The 20,417-nt window shown below is 41.3% G+C and overlaps 1 protein-coding gene across 2 annotated transcripts in view; it reads left to right on the top strand.

Annotated features, from left to right (window-relative positions):
• Positions 1–406: 406 nt before the first annotated feature.
• The window catches only part of gnptab (N-acetylglucosamine-1-phosphate transferase subunits alpha and beta), a 24,384-nt gene continuing 4,373 nt past the window's right edge, over positions 407–20,417 (top strand). Inside the window, exons 1-20 of one of the 2 annotated variants that reach the window (XM_010776576.1) lie at positions 407–703; positions 1,919–2,004; positions 2,394–2,513; positions 2,998–3,048; positions 4,147–4,349; positions 4,875–4,939; positions 5,135–5,269; positions 10,739–10,900; positions 10,998–11,177; positions 11,345–11,515; positions 11,643–11,766; positions 11,848–12,060; positions 12,702–13,774; positions 13,859–14,058; positions 16,113–16,332; positions 16,432–16,545; positions 16,743–16,822; positions 16,929–17,027; positions 17,172–17,339; positions 18,515–18,605. In XM_010776576.1, coding sequence (XP_010774878.1) covers positions 542–703; positions 1,919–2,004; positions 2,394–2,513; positions 2,998–3,048; positions 4,147–4,349; positions 4,875–4,939; positions 5,135–5,269; positions 10,739–10,900; positions 10,998–11,177; positions 11,345–11,515; positions 11,643–11,766; positions 11,848–12,060; positions 12,702–13,774; positions 13,859–14,058; positions 16,113–16,332; positions 16,432–16,545; positions 16,743–16,822; positions 16,929–17,027; positions 17,172–17,339; positions 18,515–18,605 — 3,717 coding nt within the window. In that variant the 5' untranslated portion in view covers positions 407–541. Of the gene's footprint in view, positions 704–1,918; positions 2,005–2,393; positions 2,514–2,997; positions 3,049–4,146; positions 4,350–4,874; positions 4,940–5,134; positions 5,270–10,738; positions 10,901–10,997; positions 11,178–11,344; positions 11,516–11,642; positions 11,767–11,847; positions 12,061–12,701; positions 13,775–13,858; positions 14,059–16,112; positions 16,333–16,431; positions 16,546–16,742; positions 16,829–16,928; positions 17,028–17,171; positions 17,340–18,514; positions 18,606–20,417 lie in introns of both variants that reach the window. The other variant, XM_010776575.1, reaches the window with a different exon arrangement.

The following is a 20,417-nucleotide window of genomic DNA, read 5'->3' as shown; positions in this document are numbered from 1 at the left end:
AATTTGTTAAGTATTATAAAAAAATATATAGGAATCATGCTTTTTGATATCAGAAATGCAAAAAAAACAAAAAAAACATAAAAAGATTAAGCTACTTCGCTAACTTATGTAAACAACAGATAGCTAGCAGCTAAAGAGCTTTACACTTTTCTCAAGTTTTGGTAAAGGACAAAAGGGGTGAAATGAAATACAATGTTTGACTAACATTCTTCAGGAGATCCAAAACACGACTTTTAATTTATGATAATGGTTCTCCATCGTTCTCTTTAAACCTTCATTATCTTCATGTCTGCTGGATGTTTAATCAGAAAGGGGTGGTTGACCCTGAAGGCACCATGAGCCCGGCTCCTCTCCAGCAGAGGGCGATGAGGAGAAGCAGCCGGGCCGCAGCAGCGTCCCCACCGCCGAAGAAAACTGAAATGTATCGTTGTCATGTGTCATGCAGTCTGGCTCATGGTCTGGCTGGTGGTCAGCTGACAAATGGGTCGCCTGTGATGTTTACTTTCTTTGTTTAGTGCGTGAAACCTGCCCTTTTGAATGAATGCAGCGGCATGCTTTGCCAAAGAGAACCATGGTAGTCGTCAATTCGGTGCTCAAGCTGTTGCAGCGGCAGACCTACACCTGCCTGTCCCATCGGTATGGGCTCTACCTCTGCTTTGGGGGGATAGTCCTCATGATAGTGTCCGCCTTTCAGTTTGGAGAGGTGAGCTTCTTCTATTTTCTTAACTCCAGTCACTCACTGGCAGTCAGTTTTGTTAAGATAACGCTATTTTCTTGACAGCTGTTACCTGATTTGGTTGTACTTAGACAACGACGGACCAGATTCCATTAAAAAAACTCTGCTGTTTGAAGTTGTGTAGCTCGTTAGAAAAACTAATTAGCTTTTTATCTTTAATTCACGGGTTTTGTGAATCTTTGAGGTGTTCATGCTACTTCGGCATGATTATAAATCACCCAATTTGTACGCATTCAGAGAAAAGTCTCACACGTCTTGAAACATTGATTCCTATGGTTTGCTTACTGACAGTTCACGACGTTGTATGTTAAATCATTTTTGTTAAGGATCATTTGAGAATATATCACACACATATTTTAAAGAATTTTTGATATGAGTATACGTTCTTGCTGTAGTGTGTCGTAGATATTTTAAACTCGTCAATACTGTAAAGATGTACAATGAGAGTAATCAATAATAAACTGGTGAAAGCAAGCAGCGTTGTCTTGTTGGTTATTTATTTGAAGCTTCAAATGGTACAGGTCTCACAGAGTATATGATAGTCTGTAAGAGTGTGCGCAATAGTCACAACATAGCAAAGCTTATACACAAGATAGGGCGGGCAGACAAAGTTTTGTGTAGCATGGCGGAACGCCTCAGAAATCTGCTTTCACACGGATGTCTCATATCGCTATTAGACACCTGTGTCCTTGAGCTATAGAAAGTATAACAGTTATCAGAACATGGAAGTTCAAACTGTGTGAAGAGGAGAATCAACATAGTCTGCCAAATCAGCCCTGTGGCCTTGAAGCGCTTGAGAATAATAACCCTCATTAGAGTATGCAGAGGAAACAGCAAATATGGAGAAATGGTACAGTAGTGTTAGACAATGCTTTTAGAAGCATTTGGTTTGAGCATATAAGGTAATATAAGAAATTGCCACTACAAGTGTGTTATATAGTCTTCAATTGAACTATTATTTAAATGTGAATATTAAGAAAGCCTTATAGTAGGCCTACATGGTGTCTACCTTCACAGATAATGAGTCCGCCCGTTTTTTTTAGTGTGGTTTGGTGTGCCTTTGCTGTGTGATATTTGGGCGGAAGCAACATTAGCAACTGCTTATCCCTAGAGGGTTTTATCCATAGACTTGATAATACATATATCTAATGTATCATTTTGCGTCCCCTCCTCTCCATACAGGTGGTGGTCGAGTGGAGTCGGGACCAGTATCATGTGCTCTTTGACTCCTACAGAGACAATGTGGGTGGCAAATCGTTCCAAAGCAGGTGATTATACTAATTATTCATGCTCCTAAAGAGGGGTGCCTTGAACACATCAAAACAAAAGAAATGCATGAATTTCACAATTGTGTCACGCCTTCATTTAGAAGAATGCATAATGCAAACAGCTGGCTATAGTGCAAAGTCTTCTTTGTAGAGGAAGTCAAACTCTTAGCATATTAATAAATGTTGTATGAAAAAGTGTGTCCCCTTCCTGCAAAATCCTTCCTACTCAAGACTGTTTTTATCCTTCCCTTGAGAGAAATCTGAAAGAACAAGAGCGAGGAGTAACCATGCATGAGCAAATCTAGATCAGGCTCGCTGGGGAGGGAATCGGGGACAAGGCTTTGCAGTGTGAGGACTGTCTTGAGTGATATGAGTGTTTCTTTTTGCAGGCTCTGTCTGCCCATGCCTATTGATGTAGTTTACACATGGGTGAACGGTACAGACGTGGCTCTGCTGAAAGAACTGAAGACGGTCAAAGAGATACTGGAGGAGGAACAAAGGGCACTGAGGTAAGCTGTGACTCCATTGTTTGTGCTAATGTAGCGTTGCAGTCAAGCTTGATGGTTAGTTAGAATAAATGTGGGTGTAACTCATGCCTTCAATTATATTTAAGCCATTTTTTTCCTGCAGAAAGTCTTGTCCTACAGCATATTGTGCAAAGAGACTCCAGTGTTTTTAGTTTAAACCTGAACACAGTCCGAATTAGCATGCAAGCTGAGCTGTAGCATTATCATTTTCACTCTGATTGGCTTGTTCAGACATTGCCCCAGAGGAAGAGAGGATCTGAGATCAAAGGTAAAAAAACTCAGAGGAGAAAGTTGCTGTTTCATTAGTCTATAAACTTTTCTTCTTCTCTCAGCATGTTCAAATTGTGTAGTTATTCTTTGGTATTGACGTCTACAGACCTTTGTGAATGATACATTGCTGAAAATGTTGCTACTTCATGTTGTGTGGGATGAAAATGATATGAAGTCTCTGTTTCCTTGCACACAGGGAACGTTTGGGGAAAAATGCCAGTGAGACAACTGAAGTGCCAAAAGAGAGGTGAGACTGAAGATAGTGTGTGTCCTAAAGTTAGAGGGGTTAAATGCTCTATCCTAGTTTGTCATATTGCATTGTAATTTTGATTTATATAGACTTAATTGTGAGTATTTCTCTTTTACAATGCAAAACAGTATAACAGCAACACAAACTATATCCTCCAGAAACGTGCGTAAATTATTGAACTTAATGAAGGTAGGATTTATTCCAGGACTGTTCCTACATAATCTATGTTGATGAAATATCTGATGTTGGTTTACTCTGACTAAATCCCCAACCCAATATTTCCATAAGAAATTCATACTCATTGAATCACACAATTCCCCCCATATAAGGCATCGGATATAAAAGGGATGGCCACCACTTTCTAAAAGGTACACAATCTATATTGTCTTGTTGTACATCTTTTTCACTTTTTTAAGTACAACTATACAGCATAATGTAATCTTCTCTTTACAACTTATGAACATTTATTATTTTAGATGTCATTTTCCAGTTGCGACACGAATGACAAATGACCGTTATGGGCACAATGGAACAGCATCTTTTAGAGTTTGATGTTGAAACAGGAAGTTTGGGGGCGGGCTTTTAAACCACCAGAAAGTGTAAACTGGTGGAATATCAGCTATTTGATGGAGACAAAAGAGGGCCAGCATCGTTAATAATGAAGATTTATTGTCATGCAGCATTCTTCTAAGATATCTAAGTGGAAGATTCTTACTCACATTTTGCCAGGACTTAACTTTGTTAATAATGTTAATCTTTAAGCTGAACCACAATGGAGATACAAGTCAAAGATAGGGATTTCCTGTGTTCACCATCAACGAGTTAACAAGGGGTCCTATCTTTCTCATCTTCTCCGTATTCTCTTTTGTCAAAATGATAACCCCAGTGAGTTAAAACCGCAGACACAGAGAGGGGCTCGATGCAACATTTCCACAAAGGAAGCTGTTTGCTGAACGTGTGAACTTGACTAATTTCACACGTATGCAGTTTGAACATTTATTGGTGCAAAACCACAGAGTCAGAGGAGGGGGTCGTCTGAGTGAGAGCACTGAGTAAAGATGCATGACATAAAGTATGATGTCTTTGTGTGTTTAGTGTAAAGCCAGAATGCCTGCTGTCCCACTGCATCATAGCGCCAATGCTGGCCCTGGACCCCGCTCTGCCTGCCAACATCACTCTCAAAGAGCTGCCGTCGCTCTCTCCCTCCTTCTCCACTGCCAAAGAGCTGCTGCTGATGAACACACCCTTCAACCCGTCCACCACCGTGTCTGTTGCTGTCTTCCATTCGCAGGCCGACAGTAAAAACACACAAACAAATTCAGAAGCAAATGTTTAGAATAAGTACACTATGCAAAAATAAGGGTAAAATCTGGTATATTTCCATATATTTTTCTCCAGGGAAAACCATAAAACCACAGTGGCGTAATAGCTGAAACGAGCAAGCAGATTATCATTGAGATATGAAAATGTATGCAAAATATGTTATTTGCAGTGTGGTTAATGGTTAACATGAGAATGCTGCAGCGGTGGGGAGAGAAATCTATATTATAAGTTACAGCAGCAGTTTCAAAGATCAATAGAGGGGAACGTGTGAGCTCAGACATAAACATCTGTAAATATTCTCATGGCTGGCCTTTTATATATAACACACAATCTGCTGCTTAGTATTGAACCCTGTTAGTAATGTTTAACCGTGTTAATGATCTAAAAGGTCTGATATTAAGAACATAACTAAAAAAAACTTTTTTTTTAAATCTTAAGAGGGGCATAAGATTTCTTGTCTTATGTAAATGAAGATTTTAATATGTTAATTTTTTTTTCAGCTGATAAAGCCTACAAAGATGTATCTAAAGAAGTCCAGAAATTCTCCGTGTCCAGATGTTACCTGGTGAGTTCATCACCGTTATATTCACTTTGAAATGCATATTTAAATTGTATCAAGGGGGTAAGGTCCCCCCTTATGTCCAGAACTACCTTTATAGATAAGGGTCCTCACTTATGTCCAGAACTACCTTTTATAGATAAGAGTAAGATCTCGGAACTAAAGAAATAAATACAACTGTCTTTGTTGTGTGTTTTGCAGACGACAGATAAAGAGGCTCCTGGTCTGATCCGCATGCAGTCTCTGGCGTACTTGAGCGGCTTCCCAGCAACCTTTAAGGAAACGGAGCAGCTGAGAGTCAAACTGCCCTCTGTCATCACCACTAAAATCAATCAGGTAAAACACTTATTGCTTACATTTAATACTTACTAACTTGTCAGCTGATTTGATTATTATATTAACCTGATTTAGTTGGAACACCTGACACATTCAAATAACCTCGTAGCCTTCTAAATGTGGCCCATCCTTTTATACTCAAGCCACCTTTTATGATAGGTATTTTAATGATACATGTTGTAAAACACAGCAGAAGGGATTCTGAACACTACTTCTTTGTTTCTTAACATCACCATTGTCTATTTGGGAAAGTTGTACATTTTTCTTCTTCTAAGACATTTCTTAGGTTTTTTCTTGTTGAAATATTAACAAATTAAAGATCACATTTATTGTGTTTTCCTCCGAAATTCAAGCTGAGGAAGAACATTTAAAAAATCCACTTTTGTTTAAATGGATATTTCAGTTTCAACAGCAGGTGGCATTGTTGCACACTTGATGGATGTACAGTGCACATGCATTACTTTTATCTTTCTTTTAAGAAATATATTACTCATCTGATGCAGAGAATGTGCATTATTTGTAAAAGGCGTTTTTTAAGTTTGTGGTAAAAAACAAGTTTAACATAACTGGACTTTGCCACCAGATGTCACTCACACAGTGTCTTATGACAGAGCTGAAGGTTTTTGTGCAAGCACATAATAAGATATTCTTGTACATCTCAGCGGCAGCATCATTTAGGAAAGTGTTAAAGACAAATGTCAAATTCTCCTTGGAGAGGAGGTTGCACTGTCATGCTAAATATGGGCTTTTTCTATTTTAAACGGTTACGTTGGGATGTGGATAAAGAGCCTCTGTTTAGCTCGGCGGCTTGTGTATCTAATAATTTTCTCTAATAAGAAGTCTGCTTTATATTTTGAGAGGGAGGAATGCCAGTAACGAGCTTGGATTACTCTGAAATAATCAAAGAAAACAAAACAGTGCATGTGACCCTGTCACAGCAGCAGACAGTCAGGACGGCCGTGAGTCAACTGTTCGTCCCGTCTTCCATTAATACACTCACATGGCTGATAAGAATGAATTGACCGATTAGATAACATATTTTGTAACTGCCTTTGTAGTTTCTAAATGTAAAACAGAATACCTATACAACATATTTTCACTCAGTGGACTCATGAAAAGCCCTTAAAATGAATTGCACTAAGCTAAAAAAACTGAAATAATGTGTTTTTAAAGGTGAAATAATCAATTTTAAAAGTCATTTGTTCTCGCTTCTCAAATGGGAATATTTTTCCATTTAAAAAAAGAATAACAGTCATCAGCAATATCTAATAAAATTATTATTAGCAAAATTATCAAATTCTAAAGGTCCACAGCTTATTGATATACTGCTTAATTCATTTTTTGTAATCTTAAAACGGATACAATTAAATACAATTTTAAATCAAATAAAATCAACACATTTTTTTTTTGTTTTTTTGTATGTTTTTTTTGTTTTTTAAATGGACCTAATGGCATTTAATAAAAGAATTCCAACAAGAACCTGCAGATACCTTTTATCTGCAATTAATATACAATAATGCACTGTACATAATAACACTCTAGTAATGCTGTATGATAGTCAACCATATACAACTGTTTGTTGGAACAAAGGAGCAGCTCAGGGGAGTCAGACTCACTGTGTCTTCATATGTGATGATATGTAGGTTAACAGTGTTTAACCTACATATCATCACCACACCCAGTTGTCCCTTTACTGCAGCATTTGTCTCCAGGTTTGTCGGTTGCAATGCAGCCTGGTGGGTCGTGTGATAATACCCAGCGGCATTCGGGCTGTAACCTTAGCTGGCGGTGCGGGGGTTAACATTAGAACAACTGTTTGGAGTGGCGCGGCGCCAGCCAGCACACCGAAAGGTCACAAGGACTTTACTGACCTTCTTCTGCACTCTTGGACATACCCTGTCATCTCAAACTTGTGCGGCCAGCATTACCTGTTTGGAGTCCAGTTGTCATGTTTTATAATGGCAATAGGTTACGTGAAGGCAGTGTGGTACAGAGTAGAGACGATGCTAGTTCATGTGAAGCCAAACAAACTCCGGGATGGAAAGTTTGTGTGTGTTTTAAGGCTGAAAGGATTCTAGGTACACTGGCCACCCCACAATACACAGTTTGGGTTTCAAAGTGTCTCCTGGTGACGCCAGGCTGATTCTCTGAAAGAGGGATGATGTGCATGGTGTGGATGGAGAGGTTCAGCAGTGAGGGACGGCCGTTATTTATAGCCGGTGTTAGATCGAGTGCTATGGTGATGAAAGCTGCCCCACAACCCCGATCATCCGCCCGAGTGTTTGTGTACGCGCCTGCCGTGCTGATGTGTTTGCATTAGCGTGTATTTGTATGTGTTTACTGTTGTCCACACGGGGTCTCATCTCCACCGTGAAGCAACATCCTAAGGTCTTTTTTTCTCATACAAATTTAAAGAGTTGATGAATAGCGTCTTGAAATAAGCTATGTTTTTTTAAGCGCTATATAAACATTGACTGATGAAAATGGGCTAAAATAATATTTTGATTAGGAGTAAAACTAAGAATTACAGACCAAGTATTAAGAATAAAATGCAAAGTTTAAAAATGTAGGTTTAAAAATATTTGAAAAGGCTTTAAAATGCTAAAGTGTTCTTGAAGGTGGGCAATGCATATTTTAAGTGTAGGGAAATCTCTATTGAAACATTTATATGCATGCTTAAGTGCAAAAATGCAGGCTATTTACACTCTGTATAGACATTTCAAAAGCTGGAATCACTGACTTTCTAGAATATTTATTTATATTCAAGGCATTGGATAATCAACTTGGAACAACCAAAGTTTACATGTCATGTCATTACATTGACAATATTTGGTACATTATGCAAAGACCTATATATTTTTGCTTCAGTTCCCTCTATCTGTCACCTTTGTAATGTTGGGACTGGTCGTGGCTTCTCCACCCGACACGTGATGCAGGATGATGTGCTTCAGCTCAGATGTAGCATCTCAACCCACCTGCTAAAAAGATCACTCACTACGACGTTAATTAGTTTTACCCTAAACTAATTACATTCTCAGCAGTGATCAGTTTATAATATTGCAAGAGTAAGCCTCACACAGGACATGTTAATGAACAAAAAAAAGTATTATAAACATGTTTGGGGTCATATAAAAATTGCTCTGAGGCCGTATCTTGAGCCTTGATTTAGAACAATTAATGTGAGAACATGCTAATCACAATTATTTTTCTTTTTATTTCAGTTTCAGTTAGGTTCTACAAACATATTCACACTTTTTGTCAATAGTCAAATAGTTTCCATTTTCATTTAGCTGTATCTACAGAGCCAAAATCCTTTCTTTTGGTTAATTCATCAGTCTAGAAAAAAGTAAATCCACCAAAATGATTTCAGTTTTAATATTCATTCTGACCAATTTGGTAATAACGTGTCGTGTGTATAAAAAAAAATAGCCTACACTTGCAGGCAGGCAGGCATGTGCCAGTGTTAGGCCAACACACACCTCCTCTTTACGTGCGTGTGTTAGAGCATTATCAGGACTATAAAGACAGCTATAATAAAGACAGCAATGTGATCCGCGGCTGGCTGCTCCCCGCCGGGTTCATAAGACACCGCTAATCCTCCTCACCTAAAAACAGGAGCAGAGAAAAACAAAAGAGTCGAGTTCATGTCAGACTTTTGGATTCGGTGTTTGATGATGGAGTGAGACGGGGTGAGTCTTTTTCCTGGGAAGATTAGAGTTTAACAGGCGAGACAAATTGTTTGAAATGGGCCGTGCCGGGGGGTCTCTCACCCGGCACTCTCTCCCCCGGCACTCTCTCCCTCACATGTGTCCTTCGATGCCTCATATAACCCTCCTAAAATCAACCCCATGTGACCCCCATGGATGAGATGACATCACTGAATTTTCCAATCTCACCTCTACACACACACACACACACACACACACACACACACACACACACACGCTTGTTGTTCTGTGCCGCCACACAATCTTAATAGTTGCTTTGATTTTACCTCTGTAACTGCAGGGTCAAAGGTCAACCGTCAATCTTGTAGTTTTCATTCCCAGACTTCTAGTAAACGTTCCCGCCTCCATGAGTGGTCATAATCATGGCTGCACTGTGGCTAAACTATTTGTGCATGGGGTGATTTGTCACTTAAAGGTAGGGTAGGTAATTCACAAGTCCTGTTTCTCGCTTGAGGCCAGGAAAAGGCTAGTCACTGTGACCTTTTTACCTGTGCTTGACTATGGTGATTTGTCACTTAAAGGTAGGGTAGGTAATTCACTTCAGAAACACTTTTTGTTATATTCCATGGAATGCTCTTAACATCTCGATAGCAATGAATAAATTGAATGCTTTGACAATAAATACATACAAATATTTCATCTGTGGAAGCCGTGGCGCTGTAAAAATCAAGACCAATTATCTGCCTCGGCCCGCGGAAGATAATTGGATGGCCTACCTGCCTGTCAGCCTTCCATCTCATGCACAAACTTACCTCTTGCCCTCATTGGTCATGTGCGCGTTCGTGTGTGTTGGAGGAGGGGCTCTGTAAGGAAATCTGAAGGAAGGGGCAGATTTTTTTTGGTTGTGTACTTTCAAATTCTAGCGCACTCAAGCTGGTTTCTCCATTCTTACATACCTACCCTACCTTTTTAAATGGCGATTCTGTGATTTAACATAGAAACCTCATCTCTAAGAACTTGGCTTTGGAATTTTTTAACCAATATCAAGGAAGTCTGTTACAAACTCAGAGTCTAGATTATTATTTTGAAGTTCTCGTTTGTCAGAGGAGTGTCTTTGCTGAAACATAACAGTGTGTTATTCTTCTGTATTGTAAACTGATAATGGGTCTAAGAATCTACAGCCATGCTAGCAGCCCTTTAACTGTACCTTGGTCCTTGAGCTAAATGCTAACATGCTCACAATGGCAATGCGGAAATGTTGATGTTTTGCTAAAGTTACTTTAGCTACAGTAAAGTTGATGGGAAGGGCATTATTTGTTGTGATTATCTGGTCAATTACAAATCTAATTGGTAAAGTTATTTGGCATAATGATGGCAGAATATAAAAAAGCTGAGGATTTTTTTATTTGACTTCATTTATTTTGAATGTGTGAAACAATAATACAAAAATGTAACATGAGAATTATTATACAATACAAAATTAATCAGTGTCAAATTGATCTACAAAAATATTAATGATTCTAAATTACCGGGGTATGTATAAACAAATAATCGACTTAATTACACATCCGAAAAGTGGTGGGAAGAAGTTTACACTTATTTAATCCCACCCCTTCTCGCAAAAACAAAATGATCACCAAAGTATGATTCTTTCTCTTGGTACCATAAGTGTTAGTAAAAACGTCCAGTACCGGTATTCAAAAGGATCTTGAAAGATACTAAGTTTTAAATCCAATATCAAACACTGGAGTACTTTATCAAGCTTTTAACACCTTACTGTTTTTGTTTATGCGTCCATTAGTTCGAGTTGTACTCTGAAGCCAGCATCGCCCTGCTCCACCTGAAAACCCCACAGGATTTCACTGATCTGACCCAGCAGGCTAAAAAGAACCTGACCCTGGATGGTATAGAGTTAACCATCAGCCCTGGCTACCTGTTCTGGGACCTCACTGCCATCTCACAGGTACGACTGCTCCTCTCTAACACCCTGATAGCTGTTCATCATGAGCAGTATTGTCCCCTGAGATACATGCAAAGGATTCATTGTTTTTCCTCCTCAGTCCAAACAGGATGAAGATGTTTCTGCCAGCCGGTTTGAGGACAACGAGGAGCTCCGCTATTCACTGCGCTCTGTGGAGAAACACGCCCCCTGGGTGCGACACATCTTCATCGTCACTAACGGGCAGATTCCCTCTTGGCTCAACCTGGATAGCCTCAGAGTTACAGTTGTCACACATCAGGTACAATTTAAGCCCCAGATTCTCCCACCCTGACCCTTAAACCGGAACGGGTGGTCAGCTTAACCCTTTGTAACGTAAAAAAATAGAAGTCTACCAAAACAATTACAGATATGTCATTTTGAAAAATAACTAACTAAAATATAAATGTTTTATTCTTTGACATCCAGGATATCTTCCAGAACCACAGCCACCTTCCCACTTTCAGCTCTCCTGCCATAGAGACACACATCCACCGCATCCCAGGGCTCTCCCAGAAGTTCATTTACCTTAATGATGATGTGATGTTTGGCAAAGACGTCTGGCCGGACGACTTCTACAGCCACTCGAAAGGACAAAAGGTATGAATTTAACAAAACAAAGGGCTCGTCTGTTCATTTAGAAATAAATGTTCGTACTTTTTTGTGCAAGTCATGTTGCTTTTCTCTGAACTGGCCTCTAATCATTTCTTTCCTCCCCTCCCTGCAGGTGTATCTCACTTGGCCTGTCCCCAACTGTGCTGAGGGCTGCCCAGGATCTTGGATCAAAGATGGCTACTGCGACAAAGCCTGCAACAACTCTGCCTGTGACTGGGATGGAGGAGACTGCCTCGGTAAAGACATCAACTCTCACTGTTTTAATAAGCTTACATCTTTTATTCATGTCTAATATGTTGTGCCTTTTTATCGGACAGGTGCAGCAGGGAGCAGCCGGTTTGCGGCCGGGATCGGTGGGGGGGCGGGTGGAGCTGGTGGACAGGTGTGGCAGTTTGCAGGAGGTCTCGGAGGTCTTGGGGGGACGTCATACTGCAATCAAGGCTGTGCCAACTCCTGGCTCGCAGACAAGTTCTGTGACCAGGCCTGCAACGTTCTCTCCTGTGGGTTCGATGTGGGGGACTGTGGCCAAGGTGAGTTTACACGGGGCATTTATACAGTGCTTTTCTAGTGTTTTGATCCCTCAAAGTGCCTTCATAATCCAAAACATGTTTATATCTTCCAGACATAGTTTCTTTACAACAATAACTTAATGTGTCTGGTGATATTCTAAATGTTCTTGTTGTTGACAAATCCCTCCAACAAGTGTTGGATGCTAATCCAAAGCCTACTAAAGCTAATTCCTATGTGCTTTAAACCTACTGTGTTGTCCATAAATACATTAAAAACACATTCATTAGAAACAAAGTTAAAGTGGGTGACATTTTCCTTAATGACAATGAACATGGACACTCAAAGTCAACTGTAGTTACAATATGAATAATAACTACTAAACCAATAACAGTAACTCCTTTGAAAATATGAATGTCTTCAGTGGAAACAATGGGCTTTGGGCTGAGTGTATATATGCCGTTAATAACTGTGCAATATATACCTGGCTGCTAAATCCTCAGAATTGTTACAGGATGTGTATTTTGTAAACTGTGTAACTTGCACCCATGTAACAATGTAAATGTCCCCTCTGTGGGACTAATAAAGGTATTCTGATTCAGGCTATTTTTAGTTGGCCTATTTCAAAAATCTAGCCTTTAACATGTATTAATTTCTGATGTAGAGCACTTTGGCGAGCTGCGTCATGTGACCCTGCTGAGGAATCAGAGCTTGTACACCCTCCCTGTCGGTGAGACCAGGCCGTACTTCAGCTTCGACCGACTGGCCCGCAGAGTCTCCGAGGCCCACGCCAGCGACAACCCGGCGCTTCGCCACACCTCCGTCGCCAACAAGTGGAAGACCATTCACCTGCTGCTCTACCCGGGTCACAACGCCACCCAGATCCAGTACAATCTCACTCTCCAGAAGGACGATGACACAGAGTTCGTAATGAGCTTCAGTGTAGCCGTGGACACCCGCGAGGCGCCTCAGGTCAACGTGTCCACAGCTGCGAGCAAAGATGCCGACAAAGATCCGAAGCCGACCCCAACACCGGAGCCTCCCGTCCCGTTCTTAGATATTCCCGAGGACAAACAGGGTCCTAAGATCCTGAAGAGGCAGCCTGGTGAACTTCAGGCTGCAATACAAGTGCCTTCACTGAATGAGTCACTTCTACCTGCAGATATACAGAGTGAGCTGCAGAAGCTGGACGAGAAGCTCCTGATCGGGGACATGACTATGAAGGGTTATAACTTTACAAAGGCTGAACTTCTAAAATCCTACATGACTGAAAAGAAGCAAGTCATTGATTCACAATCCCATAATGAGGGAGCAGCCAAGCTCCAGGGAAAGCCTTATAAAGACTTGGAGGGAGAGCATTCAGAAGGAAAACCACCCGTGGAAGATAAAGCAGGAAATATCATGCAGGAAAATCCAAACCCAAACGAAGAAATGATAAGGAAAGATGTGGCTGTGCCGGTAAAACCTGTCACTCCTCTAATCATAGTCGATATTGATGATAAGCAGGAAAAAGACTTTGAAAATCCCAAACATTACAATCTGAATGCTGCGATCGAGAGGCCCAAGACTTCCAAACTGCTGAGCAGAATTTCCAAACCCAAGAGCACGGAGAGTCAGAGAGAGCCTGGGAACGCTGCAGGTGGAGCTCCAGTGGGGAGGAGACTCCAGCACTACATCCACGCAGACAGAGGCTTCCTGCCCTGGGAGAGGAGGAAGTACTTCCAGAAATTGCTGGAGGTAAACATGGCCGACAACTTCCACTTTTCTAATTAATCATTTTATATTTCTTCAAACATGAATCTCTCTGTTTTGACTCCACAGGAAGAGGAGCGTCTGCAGAGAGAATTGTCGTATGAGGCCGACGGAGGTGCCGCTGGCCGCCGGCTGCAGGACACTTTTGCCAACTCGCTGCGCTACGTCAACAAGCTGCTCAACGGCCAGTTCGGATTCACCTCCCGCAAAGTCCCCGCCCACATGCCTCACATGATTGACCGTCTCATCATGCAGGAGCTGCAGGACACGTGAGTGTGACGGACCTTTGTTTTTAAAGGTCACCTATTATGCAAAATCCTCTTTTCCATGTGTTTTATACATAAACACTAACCCTCTGTGTAAAGAAATTCTGAAAGTTTCAGGAAAAAAGATTCTCTCTTTTTGTCCTGATCCATTTATATAAAAGCCTGTCTGAAATGACCTGATCAGATTTTGGCCACTTTATGATGTCATAACGATTTTTTTGGATTGTGTGACCATTAGCCAATAACCAACCAAGGTAACCCCCCCCACCTTATCACCTGAATCTCTTCCTAGAGCACCATTAGGCGCTTTCACACCGCAGTACTTTTCCCACAAAGGTTCATCAAACTAAGTACAGATCGCGTTCACACCGGAATAAGTCCCTGGGAGAGGATTAGGCAAATGAAGCCGCTGTCATCACTTCTTCTTCTTCTGCTTTAGGTTTATTGGCAGGCCGCAAACAACTTCACGGCGTATACTGCCACCCGAAGTCCCCGGCCGGAAGTCCCCGGAGTTGGGGACTGGCTTCAGTAGAAGCTGCTGGGACTCCCAGCAGCTTCTACTGAAGCCTTCCGAGTAAATCGCCAGAACGCCGACACCGCCTCATCTCCACCGCTCCCATGTTTTATTTTTTGTTGCCATAAGTTAGTCTCTCTGCGTTTGTGCGCTGGGCTAATGCTAATGCTAATAATGCTAATGCGAGGATAATAAAATCCTTCACAAAACCTTTTGGGAGTTTTACGGGGCGTGGTTTGCATTCCGCCAAGCCAATCAGACATAGGAACCTTTTTCTCCCACGAAAGTCCATGCTCTCTAGCAGGGGGGTGAAAAGGTTCTCATGAACTAATTTTAGTTCCAGAGTTTTTTGGTGTGAACGTGACATTTCCGAACTATATCGGAACTAAAGTGGGAAAAGTACTGCGGTGTGAAAGCGCCTAATGTGTTATTTTTCACCAAATATCTCTCATGCGGCTTTCACACCAGCGCTTTTCCCTTTCTAGCTCCGAGCTAGAGCTTTTCTGGTTCAGCTCCGGTTTCCCTTTTCTGCTCCCGCTCTGTTCACACCGCCCAGAGCCCGACTGGTGCAGCCGCTGCTGCGTCATGACGTCACCGTTTACATCGCTGATTTGCTCCCCAACGGCGCTCACAACAACAACAACAACAACAACGGACTGCGTCGGGTCGATGATCGTGTTGCTTTTAATCACACAAAGTCAGATTAAATAAAATAACAACTCCTCCAAGCTTATACTTTTCTCCAGAGTGCCGTGGTTCATTGTTTATTAATGCGTTTCAGCGGCATTTACCGACCGCTGCAGTGCTGGCTGCTCTTTCACTGGAGTTTATTCTCCCGTTAGCTCCGGGTTAGCTAATACTTTAGAGCGGCCTCTCTAAAGTATTCACTGTCTGACTGTCACACAAGCAGCTGATACATATCCCCAATTCCCCTTAAGTATGTGTGTCAGTCTGAATTGACGCTGTTTGGCATCACAACGCTCTTATTAAAGTGTCTCTGGTATAAAATGGGTGATGTTAGCATAGCAACCGAAGGTAAACTGACTACTTGCTATTGCTATTGCTATCCTATTGTGGCATAAGCCGTTTTCTACAGGCACATTTTACCGGCGTATTTTTCATTATGATTCTACTTGTGATAGTCGGACACGACAACCTGTGCAGCCCATGTATTGATTCCATCCAATAGCTGCTATAATACAAAACAAAACGTCTGCCTGCTCTCCACAATGATCAATAACAGTGAACGGATGGTCAAAGTAAGGTGCAAATAAACAGAATCACACGAAGCCTGGTTAGTGTTGCCTGACTTTATAAAGTGTGTACTTTTTATAAGTGTGTGGTTGCCTTCTAGTCACTTTGCTCAGCATATCCATACAAATAAACTGTAATTATTCATGTTTGTTTATTTATTTTTAATGAGGCAATATTGTTTCAGTTAATTATTCTACATTTTACCAGAATATTTAACATTGCCTTTTTTAGTTTTAGTCTCAGTTGGATGATAACCCTGTCTGAAAAGGTAACATACATTTTTCTTCAGATTCCCGGAGGAGTTTGCCAAGACCTCAGGCCATAGCGTTCGTCACTCAGAGGACATGCAGTTCGCCTTTTCATACTTCTACTTCCTGATGAGTGCTCAGCAGCAGCTCAACGTGTCTGATGTGTTTGACGAAATAGACACCGACCACTCGGGCGTGCTGTCCGACCGAGAGATTCGAACTCTGGCCACGAGGATCCACGAGCTGCCCCTCAGCCTGCAGGTCCGTCCTGCCTTTGACTTATCTTCTCTCTTTCACATTAAACCGTTTGCAGGAATTCTTGTATTTTTGAAGTGTGTAATGTTTCCTTGTTGTATTTAGGACCTGACAGGCCTGGAGCAGATGCTGATAAACTGCTCTAAGACTCTCCCCACTAACCTGACCCAGCTCCACCTGGTAAACCCCACTCAGGAGGCCTACTATGATCCCAGCATGGTGAGCCACTACGGAAGGCAACTGCTTGGAAAAAACTGTTTTATAGCATGTTTCCTAACACTTAAACCCATTAAATGTGCACTTCTTGTAGTGTTACACGATATACGGAAAATATGTGCTATGTTATAATGTTGATAGATACAAATATATAACATTTTACTCTGTTGTCTGACTGATGTTTTTTTTTTAATCCCCAGCCTTCCGTCACCAAAGGCCTCGTCCTGCACTGCAAGCCCATCACAGAACGCATCCACAAAGCCTTCAGAGACCAAAATAAGTACAGGTGTCATCTTTAAGCACCTTTTTTTCACAATGAATACAATTCAGATATTCTCCTTGCTTAGCCTCACTCCTGCTGCTGCTAACGTGTTCTGTGTCGACAGGTTTGAGATCATGGGGGAGGAGGAGATTGCTTTCAAGATGGTGCGGACTAATGTGTCCCATGTTGTCGGCCAGTTAGATGACATTAGGAAGAATCCAAGGTGGGAAACACTCTAGATTATTTTTCCTTAAAAGTAGTACAAAACATAAATACATTAATTCATTTTTCTCTCTTAAGCAACCACAATTCACCTTTCGGTTGGCTGTTGAGCTGTTTTAACAGTATTTTAATTAATCCCAAACAGGAAGTTCATCTGTCTGAACGATAACATCGACCACAGCCATAAGGACGCTTCCACGGTGAAAGCTGTGCTGAGAGACTTCTATGAGTCCATGTTCCCACTGCCGTCCCAGTTTGAACTGCCCAGAGAGTACCGCAACAGATTCCTGCATATGGACGAGCTCCAGGACTGGTAGGAGATAAAGTTTAAAGAAAATATTGATCAATTGTACATCTATGGAATGTGTGGTTTAGAGGGGAAAGCCTTTGCAAATATTAGATGAATAACTATGTCATTTTAAAACAGTTATTTTTACCACACCATGGATTTACTTTTAATTTAACATCATCAGGTTCAAATTGAAATGTGTCTTCTACTTGGCTTTTTTGACTAATCAATTAATAGTCCATAACCTTGTATAACTTACTAATATTACTAAATATGGCTTTTGTTTGACAGGTCCATCTCAATAAATTAGAATATCGTGGAAAAGTTAATTAATTTCAGTAATTCAATTTAAAATGAAACTCGTATAATATATACATTTATTACACACAAAGTACATTATTTCCAGCGTTTATTTGTTTTAATCTTGATGATTACGGCTCACAGCTAATGAAAACCCAAAATTCAGTATCTAAGAACATTTGAATATTGCATAGAAAGTTTAATACAGAAATGTAATTAAAATAAACAATAGACAACTACAAACAACATAATAGAGGTTGAGAAGGAAAAGGTTATTTGTTTTTATATTCAATTTGATCTAGTTGTTATTCTATTTAAACATAAACATTTCAATGCTATTTTCAATATTATTGTTATTGTCCTATTTTAGTTCATCAGTGTAGATGAGTAGAGGTTCATTTTACTGTACAGTATTACTATAAGACGATACACACAGCCTGTAATTTATCAAGCTCTTTTTTCCCCGAACAGCCTCAGTTAAGAATTTGGTGCTGTCACCAGGTTGGAGCGGGGGGGGGGAGAATCCTTCAGAGGGGTTTTCGTCAGGGACCCTGCTCCTGTGCGTAGGGGGCTTCAGCTGCAGAATGCCAGTCTCACATTGAAGCTTTAAAATTAGACCGGGCTGCCTCAGATCAGCCGCTAGCTGTAAGATACTTGCAAGATCATCACACAGCTGACTCCCCCGCCTCCCCTTCTCTCTTTGAGTTAGTAAAGTAACTGGCAGATGGCGTTTGGTGATGTCACCTTGTCACCCTGTTGCCCTGCTGCCCCCTGCATACTTCAAGAGTCCTTCGTGTTGTATCACAGCACAGCTAGCCCTTAATCTAGGCTACAGACATTTTATTTCAGCATCTGTACCAGCAGCTAACCAAAACTAACTGAATTGTGTGTTTTGCCAGGCGAGTGTATCGAGACAAGCTGAAGTTCTGGACTCACTGTGTCCTTGTGACGCTCGTCGTCTTCACCATCATGTCCTTCTTTGCCGAACAGGTCGGTGTCCCCAACTCGTACCACACACAGTTTGTATACACATTCTGATATGCAGACATTCGCTCACACCGATCCCTTTCCATGATTCACGCTTGAGCTATGATTCAGACCTTCACTACCGAAGTTCCACTCGGAGAAGCATCCGTCTCATGTGTCGTGTTAGTATGAGCGGCTGAGCCAGGACCTGACTTCACAGAAAGGAAAGACGGCAAGCAGTCTTTGTTGACTTGGATCAGACAGTATTGTATTTACTTTAACCTTTGTTGCCAGATAAGCTGGAAGAACATTCAAAGGACGTTATAGCAATGAATTTATAACCTGGATTCTGTGCTTGGGCATCTCTTCTGTCAAATTAATCCAGTTTGGCATTTGAAAGGCATTCAATCAAATGTCAGGAAATGTTTAGCTAATACTATTCCACCCAGGTTGGACATAGCGTTGTTCTGAGGCGCTTCCCTTAATCCAAAGGTTTCCAGTTTCTCCTCAGCGAACATAAAGAAAGGTTATTAAGTGCAGTGACCTTTGGAGAATATTCCCTACAGCAACCCATGGGACCTTGGGACTTGTGTTCTCAGATAGGAACACACACACACACACACACCACACGCACACGCACACACGCACACGCACACGCACTCGCACTTACGCACTCACACGGCACCAGATAGGCCTGGCTGTCCTTCTGTCAGTTAAGGTATTAAAGTACAGTTTACTGTTAAAGTGATTAAGAGTGTCCTTTCCTCGCCAGAGGGGGGTGATTCTACTCTGCTGATTGTATTCCTTAAATTACAGAGCCAGGCATCTGGCTTTCTTAAAGGTATGAATACTTTTAATATTGTGTTCCATAATAGAAGAGGCGCAGATCATTGTTACACATGATCACACAAGCACAGCACACGCCACGCACTCGCACTCCACTTACGCACTCAACACAGGCACCCAAGATCAGGCCTGGCTGTCCTTCTGTCAGCTTAAGGTATTAAAGTACAGTTTATGTTAAAGTGAGTTAAGAGTGTCCCTTTCCTCCAGAGGGGGGTGATTCTACTCTGCTGATTGATATTACCTTTAAATACAGAGCTCAGGCAATCTGGCTTTCTTAAAGTAGGATATTTATTGTGTTCCACTAATAGAAGAGGGCAATCATCTTACACATGATCACCACACACACACCACACACACACACACAACAAACAAACAAACAAACAACCCAAACAAACAAACAAACATAAATTAAATAGATAAAAACACAAAAAGAGCCAGGTACAAATGAAAATACCACATTTTAAAGGTAGGGTAGGTAATTTACTTCAGAAACTTTTTGTTATAATTCATGGAATGCTCTTAACATCCCGATAGCAATGAATATATTAAATGCTTGGACAATATACATAAAANTGTTCTTCTTCTCTGTCTTCCGGTTGTTCCGGTTGTTGCCTCTTTTGAATGATGAATACACACTACCGCCGCCTGCTGGTAAGGAGAGTTATTGCCACTCACGCATACGCAGTTCATACGTGCTTGGCTCGCAGGAGAGTCCGGCAACGCAACAGTCGGTGTCGGCGTCGGCGACTTCTCAGGTGACTGGCCGGTGTATCTGGGCCTTAACGCTGCGGGAAAGGCAGCGTTACCCCCGACGAGGCATTTGAGTCCTGCAGGATTTCCCCGTTAACATCAGTGTCTCGAAAACACATGAAAACATCCATTGTTTGGTCTTTTCCGGAAGCATCCTACAGTGTCTCAACTGAAAGAGGACCACAAACACACACAAAATATAATACAATTTTGAGATTTGGGGATATTTATCTCCCATTC

The sequence above is a fragment of the Notothenia coriiceps genome, unplaced genomic scaffold (assembly GCF_000735185.1).
Source record: "Notothenia coriiceps isolate Sejong01 unplaced genomic scaffold, NC01 NC01_scaffold00017074, whole genome shotgun sequence".
In the NCBI taxonomy this organism is placed as follows: Eukaryota; Metazoa; Chordata; class Actinopteri; order Perciformes; family Nototheniidae; genus Notothenia; species Notothenia coriiceps.
Note: the sequence above shows the minus strand (reverse complement) of the source record. Positions and strands in the feature narration are given on the sequence as shown.